The 21,836-nt window shown below is 38.0% G+C and overlaps 1 protein-coding gene and 2 non-coding genes across 3 annotated transcripts; all 3 read left to right on the top strand.

The window, feature by feature from the left end:
- Nucleotides 1-2,016: 2,016 nt before the first annotated feature.
- On the top strand, nucleotides 2,017-20,772 carry haus6 (HAUS augmin-like complex, subunit 6). The gene is made up of 16 exons (XM_088631356.1): nucleotides 2,017-2,465; nucleotides 3,261-3,356; nucleotides 5,050-5,128; nucleotides 5,719-5,851; nucleotides 6,370-6,514; nucleotides 7,639-7,701; nucleotides 7,908-7,959; nucleotides 8,865-9,038; nucleotides 10,292-10,485; nucleotides 11,534-11,663; nucleotides 12,218-12,320; nucleotides 12,924-13,002; nucleotides 14,840-14,900; nucleotides 15,345-15,455; nucleotides 16,980-17,109; nucleotides 19,225-20,772. The coding sequence occupies exons 1-16, from the start codon at nucleotides 2,344-2,346 to the stop codon at nucleotides 19,968-19,970; spliced, it is 2,418 nt and encodes an 805-aa protein (XP_088487482.1). The 5' UTR covers nucleotides 2,017-2,343; the 3' UTR covers nucleotides 19,971-20,772.
- Nucleotides 14,513-14,643, top strand: LOC148678074 (small Cajal body-specific RNA 8). Its single transcript, XR_015940286.1, has one exon.
- LOC148678073 (small Cajal body-specific RNA 8) lies at nucleotides 16,763-16,893 on the top strand. The gene has a single exon (XR_015940287.1).
- Nucleotides 20,773-21,836: the final 1,064 nt, after the last annotated feature.

Raw genomic sequence — 21,836 nt, 5'->3', positions numbered from 1 at the left:
CCAATAACTACTTAATCCTTAGGGCCGTACTAAGAATGAAAGCCAGTTGCTCTCCAACTTTGTTCCGTAGGTTTTTTTCATTGCAATTGAGCAGGCAGCTGGGGATGATCCTAAGATAGAATCATACTAGCTAATACTCAATATGCAGTCCTGTGCAAAATTTGGCACATCTGTTGTAATTTGCAAGGTATCTGCAAAGAGGGCCCCTGATATTACCATTCCTCTTGCAGCATGCAGTCACACAGAGAAAGGGTGATCCAAAGGTGGCAATCTAGCGTGAAAGTGCTTTGAAAACGGCTGATAACGAATCCAAGCCTAATGACGCAGTATGCCTGATTGACACTAAGGTCTTGTCCTGTTTGTATAATGCCTCAAACATACCTCACTAGTTGATTGGGGATTTTCATAATTCATCATAAGATGAGTGATTTTTTCCACATCCCTTACTGATTTCTACAGTATAATGCTGAATTTGTTTTCTCCTATATGCTGTGCACATCATTTTGTGTTCCCTTCCCTACTTCTTAGCTAACACTTTCTTTTCATCTTTTTTCTAAACTCTCCATATGATCCATTCTTTCCTAAGATCATGCTCCAATTGGCTCCTGGACACAGCCTTGTTGTATTCAGACCTTTGCTCCCATTATTCCTGACTACATAGCTTTTAATAGGTGATCAATTGATGGTAGAAACAAGTGGGAATGACACTGTATCAGACGGCTCCTATAGCGAGACAGTTTTTCTTTCTAATTCGGTTCAGTTGGCTCTAATTCAGCAAGAACAACTGAATGAGGACAGTCCTGAGCCTCACTATTTCGCACACGGTTCATTCCAATAGCAAATTACACTGGAGGCCAAAATGGCTGCCTTGCAGTGCTGGACCCTGGGTTCAATTCCAGACCTGCGTGGAGTTTATATGTTCTCCCTGTGTTTGCATAGGATTCCTCCCACATCCATATGGCCAAGTTCATTGGCTTCTATGAAAATTGTCCCTGGTGTGAGTGTCTGTGGTGCGATGGTCTGGCATCCTATCCACGATGTACCCTGCCTTGCCTCTGTTGCTTGCCAGGACAGGCTCCAACTCTCCTATGATCCTGAATTAGAAAATGGATGGATGAATACAGTAGATTTCAATAGGAAAAAGGGCTGTTGTGTGTAGTTGAATAATAACATGTTACACATATGTCATTGCATGCAGCTGTAACTTTTAACTTTTGTTTTTATTTGAAAATACATTTAATCTACCAGGATATAAATGTGAAAAAATAAATGTAATGCTTTTTAAATATAAAAAATATGTTTATTTTTTAAAGACGATGTAAAACATTATTTGATAAAGTACAACCTGGAATTTTATTAAATGCAATACAAATACAATGTTATTTGTTATCGCCGTGGTGCCTTTTCTATTTCTCATAATGCCTATGTTCAGAACAATTTCACAGCCTAATTATTAAAACAATTTGCAAACATATTTGAAAATCAATGCTTCGCCACAAGGATGAAACAATGTGCTACCAAAAGTAGCAATTTTCTAACTACATACTTTTTATTCGTATTAAAGTTGCAATCTTGAGAATGTTTCCCCGGTGGTCTTGGAAAAACGTGCTTGGAACTCCTTCCTGATTTTCTCGGGGTCTTCAGTAAACTTTTACATTTTTTGCCTTATTTCTCTTAGAACTTCTCTCTCCTATGATCTACTGTACGTGAAGTATTAAGCTTTTCCATATATTTTCTTGTTATTTTTTGTCACTTAAAAAATAAAACGGTCTTAAATGCTACTTTGATTATTATTAATTCAAAGTATAATGCTATTTTATTTTGATTATGAAGACGAAGATGTCCAAAAAACAGTTCTGGCCAAAATAGGAATAACTGACATAAACCCAGCATTGAGCACTACTACAATTCCCACCACTTTCACAGTACTTCCTGCTCAAATATATAGTAACTCAGACGGCCGGCGGAAGTAGTTCAGCCATACGTCACAAGTATATCCGGGTTAGTGGACTCACCTCCTTGTTTTATACGTAAGCGGGAGTTGAAAGCGTTTGGCGGGTAGAGGCAGTCTGGAGAAGAAGGCTTGGAAGAAAACAAAAAAAGTTACGACTATATCTAGTAATTAGAAGACCACAGTCTGTGATGTGTTACCTTTTTCTGACGAAGTTTTCTGTGGACTGAGGGAGGAAATCAAAGATGATTCCCCGCTGTTTTGATTAAACGATTAGCGTGGTTTAGTTTAGTTCGTTAAAATGTGGTATTAGGGTGTACAAGCAAGTCAGCGGCTTTATATAAAGCGCTGACCTAATCTATATATATATAACATTTTGGAAGCGAGGGAAGATGTCTAGCCCTCGTAAAAACGATGCCAAGTATCTGTGGTGGTCCCTCCTTGCTCTGGGTTTTCAACCCGAAACCGCTGTAGCTGCTACCGGCAGGACGCTTCGCCACATCAGTCTCGGAGAGTGAGTAACCTTTTTTTTTATTTTAAGTGCATGTAAATAAGTTGTTTATTCAAGGTTTTATGAATGTACACCTAAATGTTTTGTCGTTATCGTTTATCTGCTGAAAAAAACCAGCAAAGTCGCCCTCTGTTTCTGTAATTCCCTTTCTCTTGTACTGTACGTTTGGCTGAGTTCTGAAAGCAAAACTAGATTGGTTATCTTCAACTACGAGAGAGTTAAGTTTCTTATTTTGAACTACAAAGAGACTTAAGTAAGAGATGAGTTGAGGATTAAGGTATTGTACAAAAATAACATTTCAGTTCGTGAAACCTATCTTCTGCGAATTATTAACTTTTATTAATTAAATTATTAGGAACGCGATAGCATTGACCGTGAAAAGTCGGCTCACGCAGAGCAGTCTGATTACCAGCTGGGACAACGATGCTTCACTTACGTATCACTTGAAACACATTTAGCCTTCAAGATTCACGTTCCCTTACTTGGTAAACTACTTAATTGGTTAATAACCTGCAAGTGCTCCCAGTTTCGAGAAGTTGTTTTAGGTTGATCCATAAAGCCTAACGAATTGGGGCTTTTCAAGACCAAGATTAGAGATCCTTAAATTACAAGATTGAAATTCTTGGATTCCTACAAATTATTTCGGTTTCCCCCCCATTTACTTAATTACTCAACTATGCCTTATGTATGCCAGGGAAATTTATATATATTGAGTGTGATTGAATACATATGGATTGAGCATTGTATATGTATATCATGTTTAACTACATTGTGAATGTTTTTTTATTTTTTCTTTAGGCATATGTTTGACAAGCCCAATAAAGATGCCTTTTACATCGTCACCTACTACCTATTTGAAAAGCTTAACCCTGCGCACACTAACAAAGTATTCAGGTAGGGTGATTAAGATAATTCTCTGTTCAGTTTCTGTTGTTTGCAGATCAATGGTCTGTAGCTCCTTTTTTTTGTTTCCACTTTTTCAGTGGAATCTTTAGGGCACTACAGTATGATTGTTCCGTTTGCCCGATGAAGATGAAGAAATATGCAGGAATGGTGATCTATAGGTGCTTGGCCAATCCGAAGATGACCATATTGCTTAAATGTGTTATCTTTACTTAAGGCTGTTAAGCAATTGCTTAAGGCTATTAATAAGACTTGTGCTTAGGGATATTCAGAAGCTTTCATATACTGTACAGAACTACTATTCCAATATAAGATACTCTAGTCAACATAAATGAAATGTTCGATGTACGTCATCATACTTTTAACTTTTCTGCAGCTGAATGGTTCTCCTCTGTGAAACACCCTCTCAGTTAACATTAATAATACGAAAGACAGGGCAATCAGCGGTGATAAAATAGCATGGGAGAACAAAAGCCAGGAGGTGGGAGCAGGGGAGGGGCATGATGGCCGTGATCACACTGATCTCTCTGTCTGCGTTCTCCTATAGCAGAAAGACATCAGAAACTAAAATTATCCTGAAACTTTGTTCACACCTTCCCCCTTCTCTCAACGACAGACTGGTTTTCTTCTGATTCTCTCTATTCATGTATAGGTTTTGTTTCACGCCTCTCTCAACCTCACACCACTTGATTGGCCACTCTGCCTCTGCCCTGCTCTCACCTCCTCCTCTCTCCTGGCTTTTGTTTTCCCATGCTATAATATCTTTGACTGCCCTATATTTCTTACACTTGAAGAAGGCTCCACAGCTGAAACGTTCTGTTTTCTTTCTTCTCTTTTCAGCATGGAATAAACCTATTACTTGATCCTTTGCAGTCTATGCATGCTGCTGCAGCTACCCACCTGAAAGACTTCCACATTAATAATGTTCTAGCTTAGAATTTAATTATGAACTGAAAACCTGACTGTACTTTAACCTTAGTGCTTTTCTGAGCCAAGTTAATGTTTTTGGCAGACACTTGGGATTTTCGCATGAAGGTTGCCCCAAAGATGCTTTTGAATTCTTCTCACCATGATTAAAAGAATTTCAGAGATGATGAATTGAGAAACTTTAACTAGCTGAGATCTTGATTAAATGCATTTAATACTGTAAAGGCATTGAATTTTAAAGCAGATGACGGATAACAGGCTTTATTCATTTCAGTTTTGGTTGGTACAGCTCTGCTATAGCTTTAGAGCTACTATACTTGCGGGATGTTAGGTAATGAAACGTTTTTTTAAAAACTGAACATTAAAATCTTATCAATCTGGATGCATGTTTTTGTTAAGTATGGATTTTGGATATTGATTAAATGTTTTCAGTGTCATTTTGACCAGTTGCTACAGTATACTTAAGAAGCTTCATGTGTTACATAAGCACTAAATAACCTCTAGTTATTGCTAACAAGAAGAGACCATTCATTGTTGTGGGTGTCCAGCTTGCTAAACAGGAACAGACTCGTGTGAATGTGAGTGTTTGGCTGGTGAGACTCCTAAGAACTCTGGATGAAAGCGATTACCCTAAAATCTGTTACCAATGAGTGCTTTGTGAAAGCTGTACTTGGTGTATTGTAAAAACAAGTAATTTTAATTAGACAGGTCTTTAAGCAGTTTCTTCAAAATCTAAGCTCTTTATTTTTACATCAAGGTCTTGTTGGCCAGTTTTGGATCGAAAAACTGATGCTGAGTTTCGGAAAATAACTTATGATTGGCTTCGCGATATCTCTGTGAGTACAGTGTATTTCTTATTTTCTATAGATAGAATCCAATATATCATGTGTGGCAGGTGTTGAATTACCTTGATTTTTTTTCTCTTCACACCTAATAAAGCTGCTTATGGTTTCTTTGGTGACAGGAGTACAAGAAAATGAAGTAGCTGATTTTAATTGCCTGAAAGAATTTTTGCTACCTTTTATTATTGTGACTTCGTGGGAATGCATCATTCAGTCAAGACTGGACAGTTTTAATCATTGAAGACAATAATACTTCATTGGACCATTGAAGAATTAATGGCATTTTCAGAATTATAGAGATTGCAATGCAATGAGGATAAGAGTTTTTAAGACGTGCTTCTAAAATGATTTTCAAAGAAAATTTATCTAGGCAACCAGTCCCCCGAATGTAGCACTGAGATGTGCTCATAGAAGAGGTGGCAGAGGAAGATAATACTGAATTTGCAGTTAATACACATCTCATCGGTTACCACCTGCTCTCAAGTATCCGAAGTACCTCAAAATTTAAAGCCTTAAAAAATCAGGATCCAATTAAGAGGAGAATTGTCTAAATGTTTTGACATGATATCTTTGATTTTCGCTAGGTGGAATATGGAAATGCCTTTCCAAAAGTGGTGGCTTCCTTGTTCCTTTCTCCTGGGGGCTTCAAGTTCATTAACTTGATGCTGCACTTTACCAAACATGTCATGCTGCAGGATATGAAGAAGTTTTCCAGAGGTGAATATTAGCACGTTCTTCCATCACGATTGACCCAGATTTTGTTTTATTTGTGTGCTTCTCAAACTCCCAGCTTCCAGCCTGCGGGTGCTGCTGGTGAATTAACTTTTGTGTGCACTAAACACTTTTCTTATTGCCTAGGCCTTCATCTGATTCCATAGTTGTTCTATTCTGTTATTCTACTCTACTACAGTTACTAAAGAAATTAGTAGCAGCATATACATTCAGAGTAATAGCATAAAAGTTCCAAGGCTGCCTAGCTTTCCATAACTCGGGTCTTGACTGGTCATTGAAAGGTGATATAAACTCCCAACAGCTTGTATGAGTAGGAGGGTATTTAGTGGAAGAAGGATATTGAATTCTGTTCTTTGCAATTGTTATGCTAACAGCATGTGATTCAACTTAGTTTCTAAGGTTCTTTCACTTCAGATTGGTTTTGTTTAGTTCTGGTTGTTGGCCAATATGTAGAGTAGTGCTTTGTCCTTCTAAGAGAAGAGCTTATTTTCTCTGTGAAACAGATAATTCATGGGTCCCAGAAGGCGCGGTATCAAAGGCTCAGTCAGTGGAGACGGCAAGAAAAAGGTTTCAACTGGTGAAGAACAGATTTCAGCGTGCACTTGTAGGCCAAGACCGTACAATCCAGGAGTACTACAGCAGAGCACAGTGAGTAAAGGTCATGAAAGAGAGGGATAGAATTATTTGTTAGTGTGGATGTTATTGCATTGGTTTAGTGTTGATTTTACTTATGTATAGAAATTGGCAAAATAGCAAAATGTTTTTAGTTTATGTAATCAGATGTGCATCCTATCTTACGAAAACAGTGTTTTGTGTTTTTTTAATGTTAACTGTGTACTTGTTACATATTTCAGTTCATTTTGGTTCATAGACTGCATTGAAGTGCTGAACATGCTACTTTATTTGGCCTTACGAAGACATTGCTGATTTGGATGGGCTGCTTTAGGTTTTAAGGATTATCCTATCCCTGGGAAAAGGGGGTATTCTGTGTAATGACAAAAATAAGAACATTCTCATGTGATTTTCAGGAGCCCATGGTAGAGACGTATATGTGAAAAAGATCTTAAGTGGTATCCAAACAAATATAATCAAAACGGTGACAAGGAACTCTAGTAATAGTACTGGAGTACACTAATAGACTGGAGTATTACACTTGTTGTCTCAAGACATATCAAAGATCATCTATGCAAAGCTTTATTATACTTGATCGTGTTCACCAATGATTTTATAACCATAAACAAATGGAAACTCAGTGTACATTTTTAACTTTACCTTTTCAAAACATACCCACTGGAGTGATAGGTCTGATTGAGATTCAGATCCCTGTTTTCCAAGTCTGCTTTTCCTTCTGCTTTATTATCTTAACAAATCATTTGGGCTACACTCCCTCTGTATGATGCCTGTGCAGTTAATCTGAGTGGTAATGCAAAGAATGGAAATGTAGCAATAGCTATTCTACTTAATAAAAGGATAAAAGCACTAAACTTGGATTACCCATAAACCTAGCCTTCACCCTACTGTAGCCCTGGCTTGACCTCTGTGCTTAGCCTCAGTTCTGACCATGCCGGGGAAATGGTTTTACTAACAGCAGAAAGAAACGGTTTGTCTGATCGTAATTTAACTCAGCAAATCTGGCTTGGTGATGTATCTAACCATGTGAAATTTCACAAGTTTGCAAAGAGTAGTGTTTAGTTGGCGATATCCTTCTTATTGCTTTGCAGGCACTTTATTAAAAGCTGTCACTTTTGAAACCCATTGTTTTTCTTCCACAGGTCATTGGTGAAATCAATAAGGGAGCTAAGAGCAGAAAATGCGAAATATGATGACTTGCTGAAGTATGTTGGTCCTTTATGCTTTCAGTTTGACAAGCTTGAATTTTGCTAGAATTGCAATTTCAAATGTTCAGTGTTTTTGGAGGATCTACAGAAAAGCTTAGAATTTATATTGATCCAAATGGGAGTAGGAAATATGACAGGAATGACTTTTTTGAAACTGCCATGTTTTTCTTGTTCTATAATTCTATTTCTGTTGTCATTGCTAGACAAAACAAAGAAGAACATGAGAGAATTCTTCAGACTGAGAAGATTAAAAAGGTTTGTTTTTATTTTGCTTGTATGAAAAATGCACAAATGCATTTTTTTATCCCCTTTTGTTTGTCCCAGGTTGTTTTTGATGATTCTTAATGAGAAGTTGCAGTCTGACTGGCACTTATCCCATGGCCAGTTGCTCGTGAATAGATGGTTAGTTCCTGTTAAACTCTTGTCAGTACCAATTTTATGATGATATCCTGGCAGCTTTCAGTCAAATCCAGGCAATAACATTTCCTTGAAAGTAGCACTCCATGTGGAGGCTATTCATGTAAGCACTCTTGTGATCGTTATAATTAGTAGACATAGTGTGTTGATAGTCAATACATTCTGGAGCCAAAGTTAAGATCTTTTAAGATTTCTACTTTGGCTGTCATAAAGCTGAGATAAAAATTAATGAAGAACTTGCTTGAAACTCATGAACATAGTTAATCAAAATCATACAGATACTCTAATACTTTTAGCATAGCCCATGGTAGATTATCTCAAGGTACTGCACAATGAAACAAGTGGGTATATACATATTAAAGGTGAATTAAACAGTTATAAGCAAGGAAAGAAAAGTGAATTTTAAAACATTTGTAAGTCCTTACTGTCCTGAAAGATTTGACATGGGCTGGGAGGTTATTCTACAGTCCTGGAGCAACAGGATGGAGAATATGGTCTCCCAGTGTTCAGAACTTCTTATTGGGACCTGAAAGAAGACTAGATGTGTACAGGGAATTGACTGATGTAGTGAGGAGCCAAAACACGTGAGCAAGAGTAGGTTGAATCTGATTCTTAAATCTAGAACCAGAACGTGCAAAGAATCTAAGCTAGGCGATTTTATATCGCGAATGACCTTAATGCCAAGAGAAGGTTTTTACTTTCAAATTCCTAAAACAGTTGCATTTGCTGACATTGTTTTACAGGTTCAGTCTCTATGGGCAGATCTCAACAAGGTTCTCTCTGTCCTGGAAGAGGAACGGAAAGTGGTGGAATGTGTGGTTAAGGGAAATGTTGACCAGTACACCTTAGATGGGGCTGAAGTTTCCTTGAAAATACCAAGACTTTTGCTGGAACAGGTTGAAGACTCTGTGAACGCAGTGAGTGCATCTCTTGAGTTCAGCATGTTATTTGTCGTCCCCACTGGTTGTTGTCACAGCTGGAGTATTGGGAACAAAAAGTTAACGTAAGCTGCTGAGTAACTGAGCAATTCTGATTTAAACTGAGTTGGTTAAAAGTGCTACTGCAGCAGCATTCAATAAATATGGTAACAAAACTGAAACGGATGTATACAAATAAGTAACTTCTGTTACGAGGTTATGGAACAATTTTGGAAACATCTTAATGACAGTAAGATTTAGAAGAGGTTTTTACTAGAGCGCTTTGAACAAGCAACAGTATTGTTAAATTTGATTTTCAGAAAGATTTTGATAAAGTACCCCATAAAAGATTAGAACAAATGGGGGAAAACAGATTTTGAATTGCCTTTAAAAAAAAATGTTGGTGTTTATTCTTGACAATTTCTAGGCATTGTGAGGAGGCAAGAAGGGCAAACAATTTCAGGAAATCGAAAGCATCTTGATGATATTCTCAATGAAGTCTTGCTGGTGCATTATACCATTTAAATGCACTAGTGAGGTCTCATTTAGAATATTTTATGCAGTTTTGTTTACCACAATGTAGGAAAGATACTTCTATTTTCGATTCCATCCTCTGAAGAGCAGCCACATTCACTCCCAGACTTATGCTGACATGTAAAATTATTCTGTCATACCTTGAACACAGTGTGCCATGGTTGGACCTGATAGATATTGTTTGTCCTCAAAGGCGTGGACAAAGTAAACCAAATGGACTCTTCCGAGTCTAAAGTCAAACTTGAGCCAGAGGGCGCAAATGCTTTTAAAAGCAAAGCAAAAAAGTGTTGAGAATTCAAAACAACCAAATCATAGTTTAAACTTTTACCCTGACTTCTTTCAAGGAATGGTTGCCTGAGATTCTCAGATCACTTGGCACCTCAGAGATGAGCTATGGTAGATGGGCCTAATAGCATCCTTGTAAACGTATTGACTGTATTCTATTTACCTGGGATGAGCTCTACAGGACATTCGCCAAGCTGAATTTACACCTTTACCCTGCCTTTGGGCATTAATCCTTACAAAGCAAGCGTATAAAGAGCACTGTTAATGCTCTTGAATTAAACTGATTTTCATTCTGTAAAACTAGTAGCCTTTTGGTGGCCTCTAGTGGTGGGTCTCTGTAATTAGTCAATTACAGTGTTTCACTGGCTTGTCTGCACCAGACCTGTTTCATTATTTGGTATTAAATACATCTGACCTTTCTTTGTTTCCGACAGTCGCGTGTTGGGAATGTGTATGAGGCAGGACAGATAAATGTCTTAAGGCTCCTGGAGCTCTTGAATGTGGCTCTAAAGCTCCTTCGAGAGGAGTTCCGCCTGGCAGGTAATTCCACAGTGGACCTAGATGTGCAAGCAGTGGAGGGGAAGGTCACACTTCAGAAGAGGACCCTAGAAACTCTGAAAATTATGAGGTAGGCTTTTAAATTTATATGATACTTGCATGAGACATTTATACTTGCAGGCCCTGAAAACGCCACACAGCTTTTCAGGTTTTTCATATCTACTGTTTGGTCATTATTTAATAAAAGTATATATTGAAGCTACTTTAATAATTTTATTTTTAATTTGTAGCCTGATCTTGTTAAATACATTTGCTGTCTCAACCTGTCCAACCTAAATTTTCCCCTTAATATACTTGAAACCACATTTTCACTTCTCGCATTTTCTGCTACTTTGTCAACTCTTTGGTTGTGGATGAAGTCATGTAAAGCTGTTGAGGATGAAAAGTAGTGATGATTGTTTATAAAGCATCTTTCCAAACTGAAGGACCCTGTACATAGTGATAAAGAAAAGTACAGAAAACATACAATAAAAAACAATGAAAAATAAGAGTGTGCATTTTTATACAGATAGAATGTAGAGCAGTTAAATGTAGGTGAGTTTTGAGTTTGAATTTGACGATTAGTCAAAGAATGTCTCATATAGAGTCTGGGGAGGGGCATTTAATAACCAATGTAGCAGCAACAGAAAAGGCATTGTCAGCTTACATCTCAGATTTAGTTCTTGGTGGATCAGCAGTGACTAGTCTGAACTGAACGGTGCCTATGGGAGGGGGTTTAAACGTGAAGGAGTTCAGATATGTATGACGGAGCCAGATTATTTACAGCCCTGAAAGTCAGTAACAAGATCTTATATTGAATGCATGACTTCATAGGCAACCATTGTAGAGACTTAAGAGTAGAAGTGAAGTTAGAAGTTTTGGACACATGAATAATTCTCTAGCATGTGTGTTTAGTAAGTAGTATACCATTACAGAAAACCCCTATACACTCGTACACAGCTGCGGGGTGTGCAGAGTGTGGTGATGTGGTGCCTTGACTAAAACGATTAACAGAGGTGTAGGATTTGGCGATAAACTCTGCATTCCTTATCTTGACCCTTGATTGGATTTCTAGTGTAAAACTTTTACAGCATGTGTGGAGTCTCTGGATTATACCAATGCATTCAATTTGTCGACAGAAAAAAAATATCCAAGGAGGACTTACCTGAATTAAAAAAAAATATTTGGGAAATAGAAACGGATTGGGAAAAAAAATGGGAAGACTACCTGAAGCAGAAACCATTAATGCTGCTAGTCAGTGAGGAACCAGTGAGTATTTATGGTTAAGAATGAAGGTTTTTAACATCTAAAATGCTGGGTTTTCTTTCATTTACACAGTATTCATTTTGAATATAATCATAAGTTGAAATGTTAGTAACATCAAGGTCAGTCTTTCACATGATCTTCGCGTTTATCCTTTGGGCGCATGAAAATTGTTTTAGTATGAGGTGCATGTTATATTTAGGACATTAGTCCAAAACTACTTCATGTGCCTTTTTCTCCCAATGCCTAACTTCTAGTATGTAAAGTTTTAAAGAGACTTAATGGTTGAATACTTAAGTTAAAAACCATTCAGAAATGGGCGCCAAAGCCCCATATAGATCAAATACTACAGTAATTTTGATTTGGAGAAAAAATGTTGTAGGGGCTTTATTTCTCATAAAAGATATTTTGATGGAATTAGTTTATATTGGGGTTTTTTCTAGCTCTAGAGTGAGACCCTAGGTTTTACCCGCTGTTTGTCTATACATAGTACTTCCCAAGAGAAGGCTGGAGGCTAGAAGGGTACTGGTTAGCATAATGACAACCGCTTTCTTTTCTAGGCACTTGATTTGCTTTCTCCCATGGAGCCCTTGTCGTTTGAGCCGGCTTCTGAGTCCATCTGCAAATCCAGCGTCTTCTCTCAGTATCCAGCAAAGCTTTCAGGTAAGGAACTGCTATTGGATGGCTGATGTTCTTTTATGAGTATAATCTCAAAGAGGTTTATCATTTAAATTTCCCACGTGCAATTGATATATGGCTGAAATGCACTTTAGTTTGTGTATGAATCTCAAAGAAACTTCAATTTCATTATTTATGTATTTTTTACTAAATTAATCATTTGTCACACAATGCTGGCTTGGTTAAATTGTATGCAGTGTAAGTATTTTTTTACTAAATCAAGTCTGTCACAAGGCTGATTGTCGTTTCTTTGAAATGCCTACCTTACTAGTTCGGTTTCAGCTGTAATTTGAGTCCTGTATGTACTCAAATTATAGTATCTAACTCATGCAGCCAAGTTCTTGAACTACTAAAAATGTCAAGGGTAATGCTGCAGGCTCATGTAATAAGAAAGCAACAAATTGGTTTAGGTCTGATTTGAATTTTCAAATTGAGTTCTGTTGAATTATTTTTAAAGTTAAATTATTCCTGACTATTTTATGATTATCAAACCAGCAACCTGAAATCGTCAATAGTGCTATGCTGTTCAAGCCTAATTATTCTCTTAGTGTATCTCTGCAGTTTTAAAATTGCTCTTTTCACACACAGAGGTGTCCTGGGAGTGTTCCCCAGCCAGAACGCGGACATCCTTGGAAACTCCGGAGAGAAAAGGACTAGAATTCAAAAGGTGAAGTTAAAATTGCAACTTCATGAGGATTATCCTGCTCCTGCAGTTCTCTAAAAAAGTGACATTTTCTGCAAGAAATTCTTCGTTTCTTAAGTCTGAGATGCTGAGCCTAGTTGCTTGAAATGACATTTATGTGGCCTTCACGAAGCTGTAATAGAGGTTACAGCTAGTATAGGGATTGGGAGAAGGTAAGCAGACACATTCAACAACAGTGTCGACACAGTGCTGTTAGTATTGAAATGTCCATTTCCCTCAGGTTTTAAAAACATTTCAATTTTTCATAGTGTTTGAGGTACATAGGACAAAACAAAAAAAGTGATTTGAAATGTATACTCATGCCAAAGGATCTGACTTTCTTTAATAAACTGTGGAAAAATGGAAAATTAGTACTTAAGACCGATTTGAGTGAGATGGTAGTCTCCAAGTTAAAGAGATGAACAGTCTTGGTTTTGCGCAGTGGTAAACAGGCCAGTCAGGCCTTCTGGACCAAAATTAGTGCCACCTGGCCAAAATTTTTTGCGCAGTGGTAAACAGGCCAGTCAGGCCTTCTGGACCAAAATTAGTCCCACCTGACAAAATACAAAAGACTCCATATTGAAGTACTGTTTTCATAGTATTACATTGCAAGACCAGCAGCTATAATGGTACATAATCTTGCACTCATTGAGGCAAAAAGAATAAACGGCACAAAAACACAATGTGTAAAAACACAATGTTGGATTGATGCAGACGGAAATTGACGAACTGTAACGCGTTAAGTACAAAGCTCTTCCTCAGGCAGTATGGTTTGTAGCCTACATCTTAGAATCCTATTTAATCTTACTAGTTGTTGTGGTCAAATAACATCTTATTCTGGATAATTAAACAGTATTACAGTAATATATCTAGTAAGTTTGCAAGCTAGTAAATGTAGCAAGTGGGGAGGTGGTATAGTTTACCACCTTGTTAAAGCTTTTTTCTGCAGGAAACCCTGCCCGTGGTCACTATTGCTGTTTGCACACAAGCAACTAGGTACAATTTTAAAAGTATCATGATTCGTTTACCCCAGGGTCTTGTGACTAGACATCGATTTTTGATATCTCTGCTTTTATTTATTTTTTTTAACTGGCACATTCATAATTTATTTTTATTCATGGTGCTTTATACAAAAATTGCATAACAACGTTAACTTGCATCTTAAGACAAAATTACTAATTTGATAGTTTTTCTGATGTTTTGCCTGGTCAGTTGTGTATGGTAGTACTGCAGGTTCTGTTTTAGTCAGTGATGTTGAGCAGGATGCATGCTCCCTTTGTACAGTGATTGTTCAGAGTATGAATAAGTTAATCCACATGCTGCTAGACTGGCTGAATGGCTTTTTCCCACTTGTAGCATTTTGCTGCCCAGTGGGTATACTCTTTTTACATTTTACAGAGCAATCTGGATTCAAAAAGGTATCCAGGTGATACAGATTTGTCGAATTGTTTAAAGAATGCAGTGATAAAATTGACTGAAAGGTTAAAAGTGAAACTGGGAGGGTGATACTCGGGCAGCAGCGAGTCATGCTCTGCCTGTCACTAACCTTCCCTAGAATAACACTGCCTTCTGATGACCGGGGTGACCTGAGGGAAATCACAACGGACAGATACGGGGCAGACAATAGCTTGTGTATCTGTGGATAAAGCCTCTCTAGCTGAATCCCAGAGTCAAAATCCCAAGAGTGACTAAAGTTGTTTTCAGTTTGTACTTGATTGATGTAGACTCATTTGTGGATTAGGACTTGTCACATCTCACCACTATCAGTTTATAGTGAGACTTGCACAATAGTGCCAATTTGTTTTCTCTACCTCTCCTACAGTTCTGTGATTTCTGCCAGACTTTCAGCTCCTTCCAAGGTGTTAACTCCAGGTCCTCAACAGGTGAGTAAACTATGATGCTCCTGTTAAGTAACAACCCAGAGACTTTCTTTTTTGCTGTTTTCTGTTTTTCCATTTTTATAACCAGCTGTGCAGTGTAGGGATTCATAGTGCCATTTCCCTTCAACCTGGAGACGCTTACTTCTGCTTGCATCATGCAATCATGCTGCCACAAGAGCAACTGCTATGTGGGAGATGGGGATCTGCTGTAGTTTCTGGTTAGCATGGTTTATCAGAGGCATTAATTCATGAATATAAAAAAATAGCCTGTGTATTTTATTTTTATTTGTGACCTAGTCTATTTTTTTATTTTACACTGAGATTGAATTGATAATGATGGTTTTTATATTATGTGACAAACCTGGCTTTAAATGTATTATGTGAATGGAAGTTGAAAATTGAATAACCTGTTTTAATAACTATTTTTTCATTACTGTTTTAATATAGGCCAGCATCAAGCAGCATACTGGATCTGAAAAAAAACTGCAGCCTAAAGTAGCTGGCTTGAAGAAAAACTCAAGTATTCTTCAGAAGGAATGTGACAACTTGGCAGACCAGGTACAGAACCTCATGGTTATTCTTGCACTTTGTTGGAACTTACTACATAAGAAGTCCACTCACGTTTTAAAGGGAACTGTAATCAGCATTGAGTGCATTTCACACCACAGTGAAATTAACATGTACAGAGTAATGCATAAAACCTCTGCTTCATGGAATAGACAATTTTCCTGGAGTGCGTAGTGCCATATCCTGTAATTCAGAACAGGGCAGCAAAGCGTCCAGTGATGTGAAGTGGCCCTACTACATTCTAAAGATGTCTATATATATAGAAAAAGATGTATTTTAATAAAGATTGTCATAAACATTTGTTCATATCACTTTTAACCTTAAAATTGAAAAGGTTTTGATCTCACCTGGTGATTAAACATTTTTTTACTAACATGTTTGTATGCAATAATGTCATGTGTTTTAATATATGAAACACGTGAAACCTGCTTGCATCAAACATTTAAGAGAAACTTCACACCTTGATATATGGGTGTAAACAGTTTTTCTCTTCCTGCAAGCCCATCTAGAAGTGTTGATTTTTCATATTCACACCAAATTTAGTTTTTCCACTTTTTCTATGATTGTGGACCAACATTACCAATTCATGGGCTGTGCAGTAAGAGTAAATGCAGACACCTACTTACACATCTCGAGCATCTACTTCACCCAAACTGCATTTGTCTCTAATATAAACCGCATCCATTTCTAAAATAGGCATAGCTTGGTTCACAAAGTTATGTAGGAGTTAACAGAATGCATTTGAGCGTCAACATAAGTAATACTTATACAGTATATGCAGTATTATGCACCACTTTAATACAGTACAATGAGGCTGCATTTATAATGGTAATAAAAACAAGATGTAAAGAAAATATGCTCTACTAAAAATGAATACAGGGTCAGCTATAATGGTGATCTAATTCGTTTGCTAATACAATAACGTGGACCCTTAGGGGAAAACAGTCCTTTAAGTATACAGTATTCATATTCATTGAACATACTTAGAATCTATAAATACTAACACTTTCTGAAATAGTGGTCATAAAAATGTTTGTGTTGCTAGCTGTAGAACCATACCCCGTTTTCTGCATATGCAAAATGGCCATTTACGAAGACTACAAGGTTCCTAATCCTCACGACTACCGAGGTTTTACTGTGTTTACAATTCAGTAAATAAATTCACGTTCATGCACGTAATTGGGTTTAACTGTAAAGTTATATATGGATAGCCTCTAGAAACTGTATCCCTTTTGGTCTGCTTCACATGCGGCCCTGTAATGTGTTTTCATGTGTGGGAGTTGTTTTAAGACTTATACTGGGAGGGTGATACTCGGGCAGCAGCCAGTCGTGCTCTGCCTGTCACTAGCCTTCCCTAGAATAACCCTGCCTTCTGATGACCGGGGTGACCTGAGGGAAATCACAACGGACAGATACGAGGCAGACACCTGTGTATTCAGGTCATGCATTATTTTTTAAATTGCTCTGCATGCTCCAGACTGAAACCACCGCTGATGTTTGTCCCTTTTTGCGCAGTTTGCGGAAGCTGTCACCACAAGCCCTGCAAGCTGTGAACGGAGGGGTCTGGAGCTGGAGGAGATTCTGAGTGCCTTATCCAATCCTTTCTCCACACGGAAACAGTTGCCACGTACACCAGACAGTTTGAGTAAGTGTGGCAGAAAATGCAATGTTCTGCTTCAGCAACTGGTAAAGTATTGCAGAGAAGGAGCAGCAGAGTGGTTGGTTTTCATGCACCAATGAATGCCATTTTGCTCTTGACTGACATGAAGGAAGCCGTTTATGGAGATTTCATAGCTGAATGCCCACTACAATACATTGTAACTTGCAGGAAGTCAGCAGTTTTCCTCTTCCTGCAAGCCCATCCAGATGTTGATTTTCTAGCCGAATAATGCAAAATCACACACTATCCAAGGACTTGCTGTGAGCAACCTCTTTTCCTGTCGCTAGGGCCATTAACAGGAGAAAACTATAACTAGTCAACCTCCCGTGGATGGTTCCAGCTGGGGGGATATTCAGCCACTTTTCCCAGAGGCTGGTCGGGATTGTCAGCACTATCAGGAGTGTTGATCCTCAGTGAGATTCTACCTGATGCTTACACTATAAAATTGTCACCTTCCGTACTTAGAACCTGTGTTTGTTTTGTATCTTTAATTTTAAAATGACCATTTTTTTAGAATTTGTGCTGCCAGTTTCATGTCTTGGCTCACAGCAGAAAACCCTTTGCTTAGAGAATAAAGGAAGTGCCCATCTTTTGGGATGTCAGCCTCCTGACACATTCCAGCCATGCACAGGAGGACAGGTGACTGTTACTGACCACACACAGGACACTGCAAGTCTCACTGTTTCACGAGGAGTAAAGAAATCAGTCTTAGTACAGTAGAGTCCCGATTATCCGACCTAAATGGGACCAATCGTATGTTGGATAATGTGGAAACTGAGCAGACAAATCATAGATTAATGGAAGTGCAGTATAAGTATGAAATCTGGTTTATTAATCTACTGTAAATCAGCTTTCTCTTGAAGTATCGGACCTGTGATAGACATGCCCTTATCCCTTTGCTGCGTGAACCAGAAGAAAGGTTCACTGACCTTTTCATATTCGTATTTCTTTGTTTTCTGTCCCTCAGTCCTTCAATTAAGGCCCAATCAGAGCATCACTTTTCTATCTCATTTCTTTTCCTCTTCGTCACCAACTGTAACTTGTCCCACACCAAATTCATATGCAATTTTCTGCATGGACTAAGCTTTGTCTAGTCTTTTTATTGCTTCAAGCTTTCTTTCCATTGAAAGAACTACTTTCTTTGTCTTCGCACTTGTCGTGTTTCTCAAATAAAATTGTATATACAACCGCAAACAAACAAGCGAAGCTGTGTCAATGGCAGTATTTGATGCAATGAGAGACAACGCAGTATGGGCTTGGGCGGAATATGCATGGTTAGACATACAGTACATAGCATATATCTATATAACATTTTGATTGCTATGTCAGATAAAACAATATTGGTTAATCGAAGGTCAGATCATCGAGACTGTACTGTATTAAGATATTGTGCATTGGTATAAAGCAAATCTAAAACCTTTAAATGTTCTCAAAGCATTTCATATTTGTAAAACAGGAACACCTTCTTACCCCACATGTATACTGTGCAGATGTATTCCATTACCCCTTAATATATGGCATGCAGATTAGTGTAAAACTACATTATTTTAAACATTAATCTCAAGTTCTGAAAAAGGATCCTGAAAAGGATTGAGCTGCCTGAATGGACACAAATGGGGAGTTAAGGTGCAAGTCCATGCTGGACTAAGCTTGGTCTTCACACAAAGCTACAGTTGTATGCAACTGTGTAAGGTTCACAGTTTAATCAGGATGGTAGCTAATAAGGCAGGGCTTGAGAGAAAGGTATTTCACTTAACATTTACATTCTTAATGTATTTTTATTTTGACACTAAGGTCATCTTTTTAGCATTATTCAGTAGGGAGAGTTTTTGTGGCATTCATACACTTTTTAATTATCACACTCATTTGTCAAATAACCCTGCAACCATTTTAAGGGTTTTTGTATAACAAGTTATCATACAAACTTGAAGATTTGATTGGGTAACTGTTTCAATAATATATTTCTTATAAATTATTAATAATATTGTTGTTCAGTTTGTTTCAGTTGCTTTCAATTAGCTGATATGTTGACATTTGGAAGTGCATCAGACTGGGATCTTTACAACAGTGATCATTTTTTTTCATGCAATGCCTTTATAGTTTCAGATGTAAAATCCTCATGGAGACGTGCAGTTGAGGAAGGAGAGGCAGAAAAGGCAAGATTATCTGAAAAATTTGCAGAAGTAGATGTAAAGCCTGTTCTCGCATTGCCTGTTGACGAGGAGCCTGCTCCAAGACCTGAAGAGCCTTTCCAAAACAGTTACCCAGTGCAGGTCAACGGGGGTCCATCAGAAAACGCTGGGGCTGAGCACTTAAGTGGCCTTTTGATGATGGAAGAGAAAGATTCGCTCCACTCCACCATCTCCTGGAAGTCCATGCAACCGACAGATGGCCAGGACAGCAGTGACATTATTCAGTTTGGTATTGCTCATGAAACCATGCCCGAGATCCTTGACATTGAAAGTTTCCAGAGCTCTATTGATTTTGAGTCTGAAGACCAGACTTTCGATTCCAGCAATATTGAGGACGATGAAGCTGAGGAACTTGTCCTTCCTGGTCTTGTGTCGGATATTCAGGAGCCTCTGGTGGACCTACACAATATACGCAGCCGCTTTGAAAAAATCAGACAGGCAAGCAAAGAGGCGTCATTCACAGGCTCGGAGAAGGGTGAAGGGGAGCCGGTGTCCTCATGGTCCACTGGGGGGGACTCCAACCCTGGGGACAAAGAGACTGACAGGGTTTTCTCTCTGGATCTGGACTCCCTGGAAAGTCCAACACCCAGGAGCAAAGACAAGCAGTGGAGCCTTCCCAAGCTCATCACTTTCTCCCCCCTGGATGAACTTTAAAAGTACCCTGAGAGGGAAAATTGCTTAGTTCTCGAGTCAAAACTCTACATTCAGTTTGTAGAAAAGGCTTTGCTAATAAAATATTTCTGTGTTGGAGGAAAAACGAAGAGCAGTTTTTAAAGTAAACTGATGCATTGCAGTCCCTTCCTTTTCCAGATTACATCATTTAATGATGCACCTTTTTCACTCATCACTTTTATGCAAGTCTTACAGAATTAACAATCAATATTTTGAAACATCTTATTTCTGGTGAAGGAGCTTGTCTTCTGTTTTTAAAGCACAATATGTGCTGCAAGAAAACATGCATACAGCTCTCAGTCTTAAATATGTATTTGGTGTTCACCCTTTCATATGTGACTGAAGTTATATGAACAGTTCAACTGTCTGTAAAATGTAGTAAGGACTTGTGTATAATGTTTTTTAAATGTAAATGTTCTTTAAAGTGAATTTAACTACTCTTCTAAATTTATGAACAGGGCTTACAATAGGCAGTCTGATTCCCACATGCTTTTCAATGTTCACTTTTTAATGTATGTAGTAAATGTTTACAGTGTTTTTATGTTCTATAATGATCATACGTTTCCAATCATGTGGTCAATGTAAAAGAGCTGTAGTTCTGTTTACAACAGTCACTCCATGCTGTTTATCTCCACATGTACAGCATGCTATACACAAACTCAATTTTGGTAGTGTATCTGATGGTATTTAGTACTGTGGAAAAGAACGTAGTGTTGAAACAGCCCACTGTGAAAGGGCAAAGGCAGTACATCCCTTGATTAATAAAAAGTGATTCACCCATTGATTATCAGATAGGTGTGTGTTCCTGTTAAGGGTCATGGTAACCTGGAGCATATGCTGGGAAACACAGGAAGCAAAATGGGACTCCACCCTGGATGGGATGCCAAGGCACACACAATTTAGAGCTGAATTACCCTAGCCAGTATTTCTTAGTGAGATTGGAGGAAAAGAAGACCTGCAAAGTACACAAAAGGCATCGGAGGCCCTAAGAGCTGTGAAGCAGCAGTGATAAAAGCCATACTAAAAACTGGTGTAATGTAAAAAAACATACCAAGGAATTTATTAGGATAACAATTATACCATATGTTTGTATCTGCCCATTTTTAAATATGATCATGCATATTGAAACTGATGAAGTTTATTTTAAGTCTTAATTTATTGATGGCCCTATTATTCTGAACTGTATCATTACTGTAAAAGCATAAGTGCTTGGGCACATGGTGATGTTTCTGTTTGTGATTAATCAAAGGTTTCACAAATTCCACAGGTGGACTGTCTCAGGTTAATTTTAGAAAAGTAGTTCTGTGACTACTCCCTGTCAGTTTATCGATCTACCCAAAGAGTTATACAGAATTGGAGTTGTGCCACGCAAAATGACCACAAGAGGGAGCTGGAGTGTGGGAATGCAGTTATTTTCCTCTGATAGGTGTGGGCCGTTGCAGGAGGCAAAAGGAAGTGTTACAAGTTGGGCTGTGTAAAGGCATTTCAAAAGCAAACTTTTTAATCCAGTCTCCTGCAATCTCCTGCAGTCATAATTTGTTTAGAAACAACAGGCCCACTTTGATGGGTGAACCAATTAGTGAAAGGCCTGAAGGGTGCACAAAAAGGAGGAAGTGGCTCTGTGCTTCCTGATGAATGTCTGGTCAATATTACATGCATTATTATTCATGCTGAAAAGAAAACTGCTAACAGGAATAATTGCTGTTGCATTTTGAAAGCCGATTAGCAGTGGTATATTTTCAATTTCTGCTATTTGGAAATATGAGTTTTGTTTCGGACAATTGTCTTTTGCATATTAAATTAGTAGAGAACTTTATCTGTTAAATGCACAGATAATTCTAGAATTTA

Source organism: Lepisosteus platostomus, chromosome 1 (assembly GCF_059453375.1).
Source record: "Lepisosteus platostomus isolate fLepPlt1 chromosome 1, fLepPlt1.hap1, whole genome shotgun sequence".
Classification (NCBI taxonomy): Eukaryota; Metazoa; Chordata; class Actinopteri; order Semionotiformes; family Lepisosteidae; genus Lepisosteus; species Lepisosteus platostomus.
This window is presented reverse-complemented; position numbering and strand designations above follow the sequence as displayed.

Coding starts and splice junctions, on each gene's coding strand:
- haus6 (XM_088631356.1), top strand. CDS start 2,344: ATGTCTAGCCCTCGTAAAAACGATGCCAAGTATCTGTGGTGGTCCCTC. Junction 9,039..10,291: donor TTGAAGACTCTGTGAACGCA/GTGAGTGCATCT, acceptor TGTTTCCGACAG/TCGCGTGTTGGGAATGTGTA. Junction 11,664..12,217: donor TGCTAGTCAGTGAGGAACCA/GTGAGTATTTAT, acceptor TTTCTTTTCTAG/GCACTTGATTTGCTTTCTCC.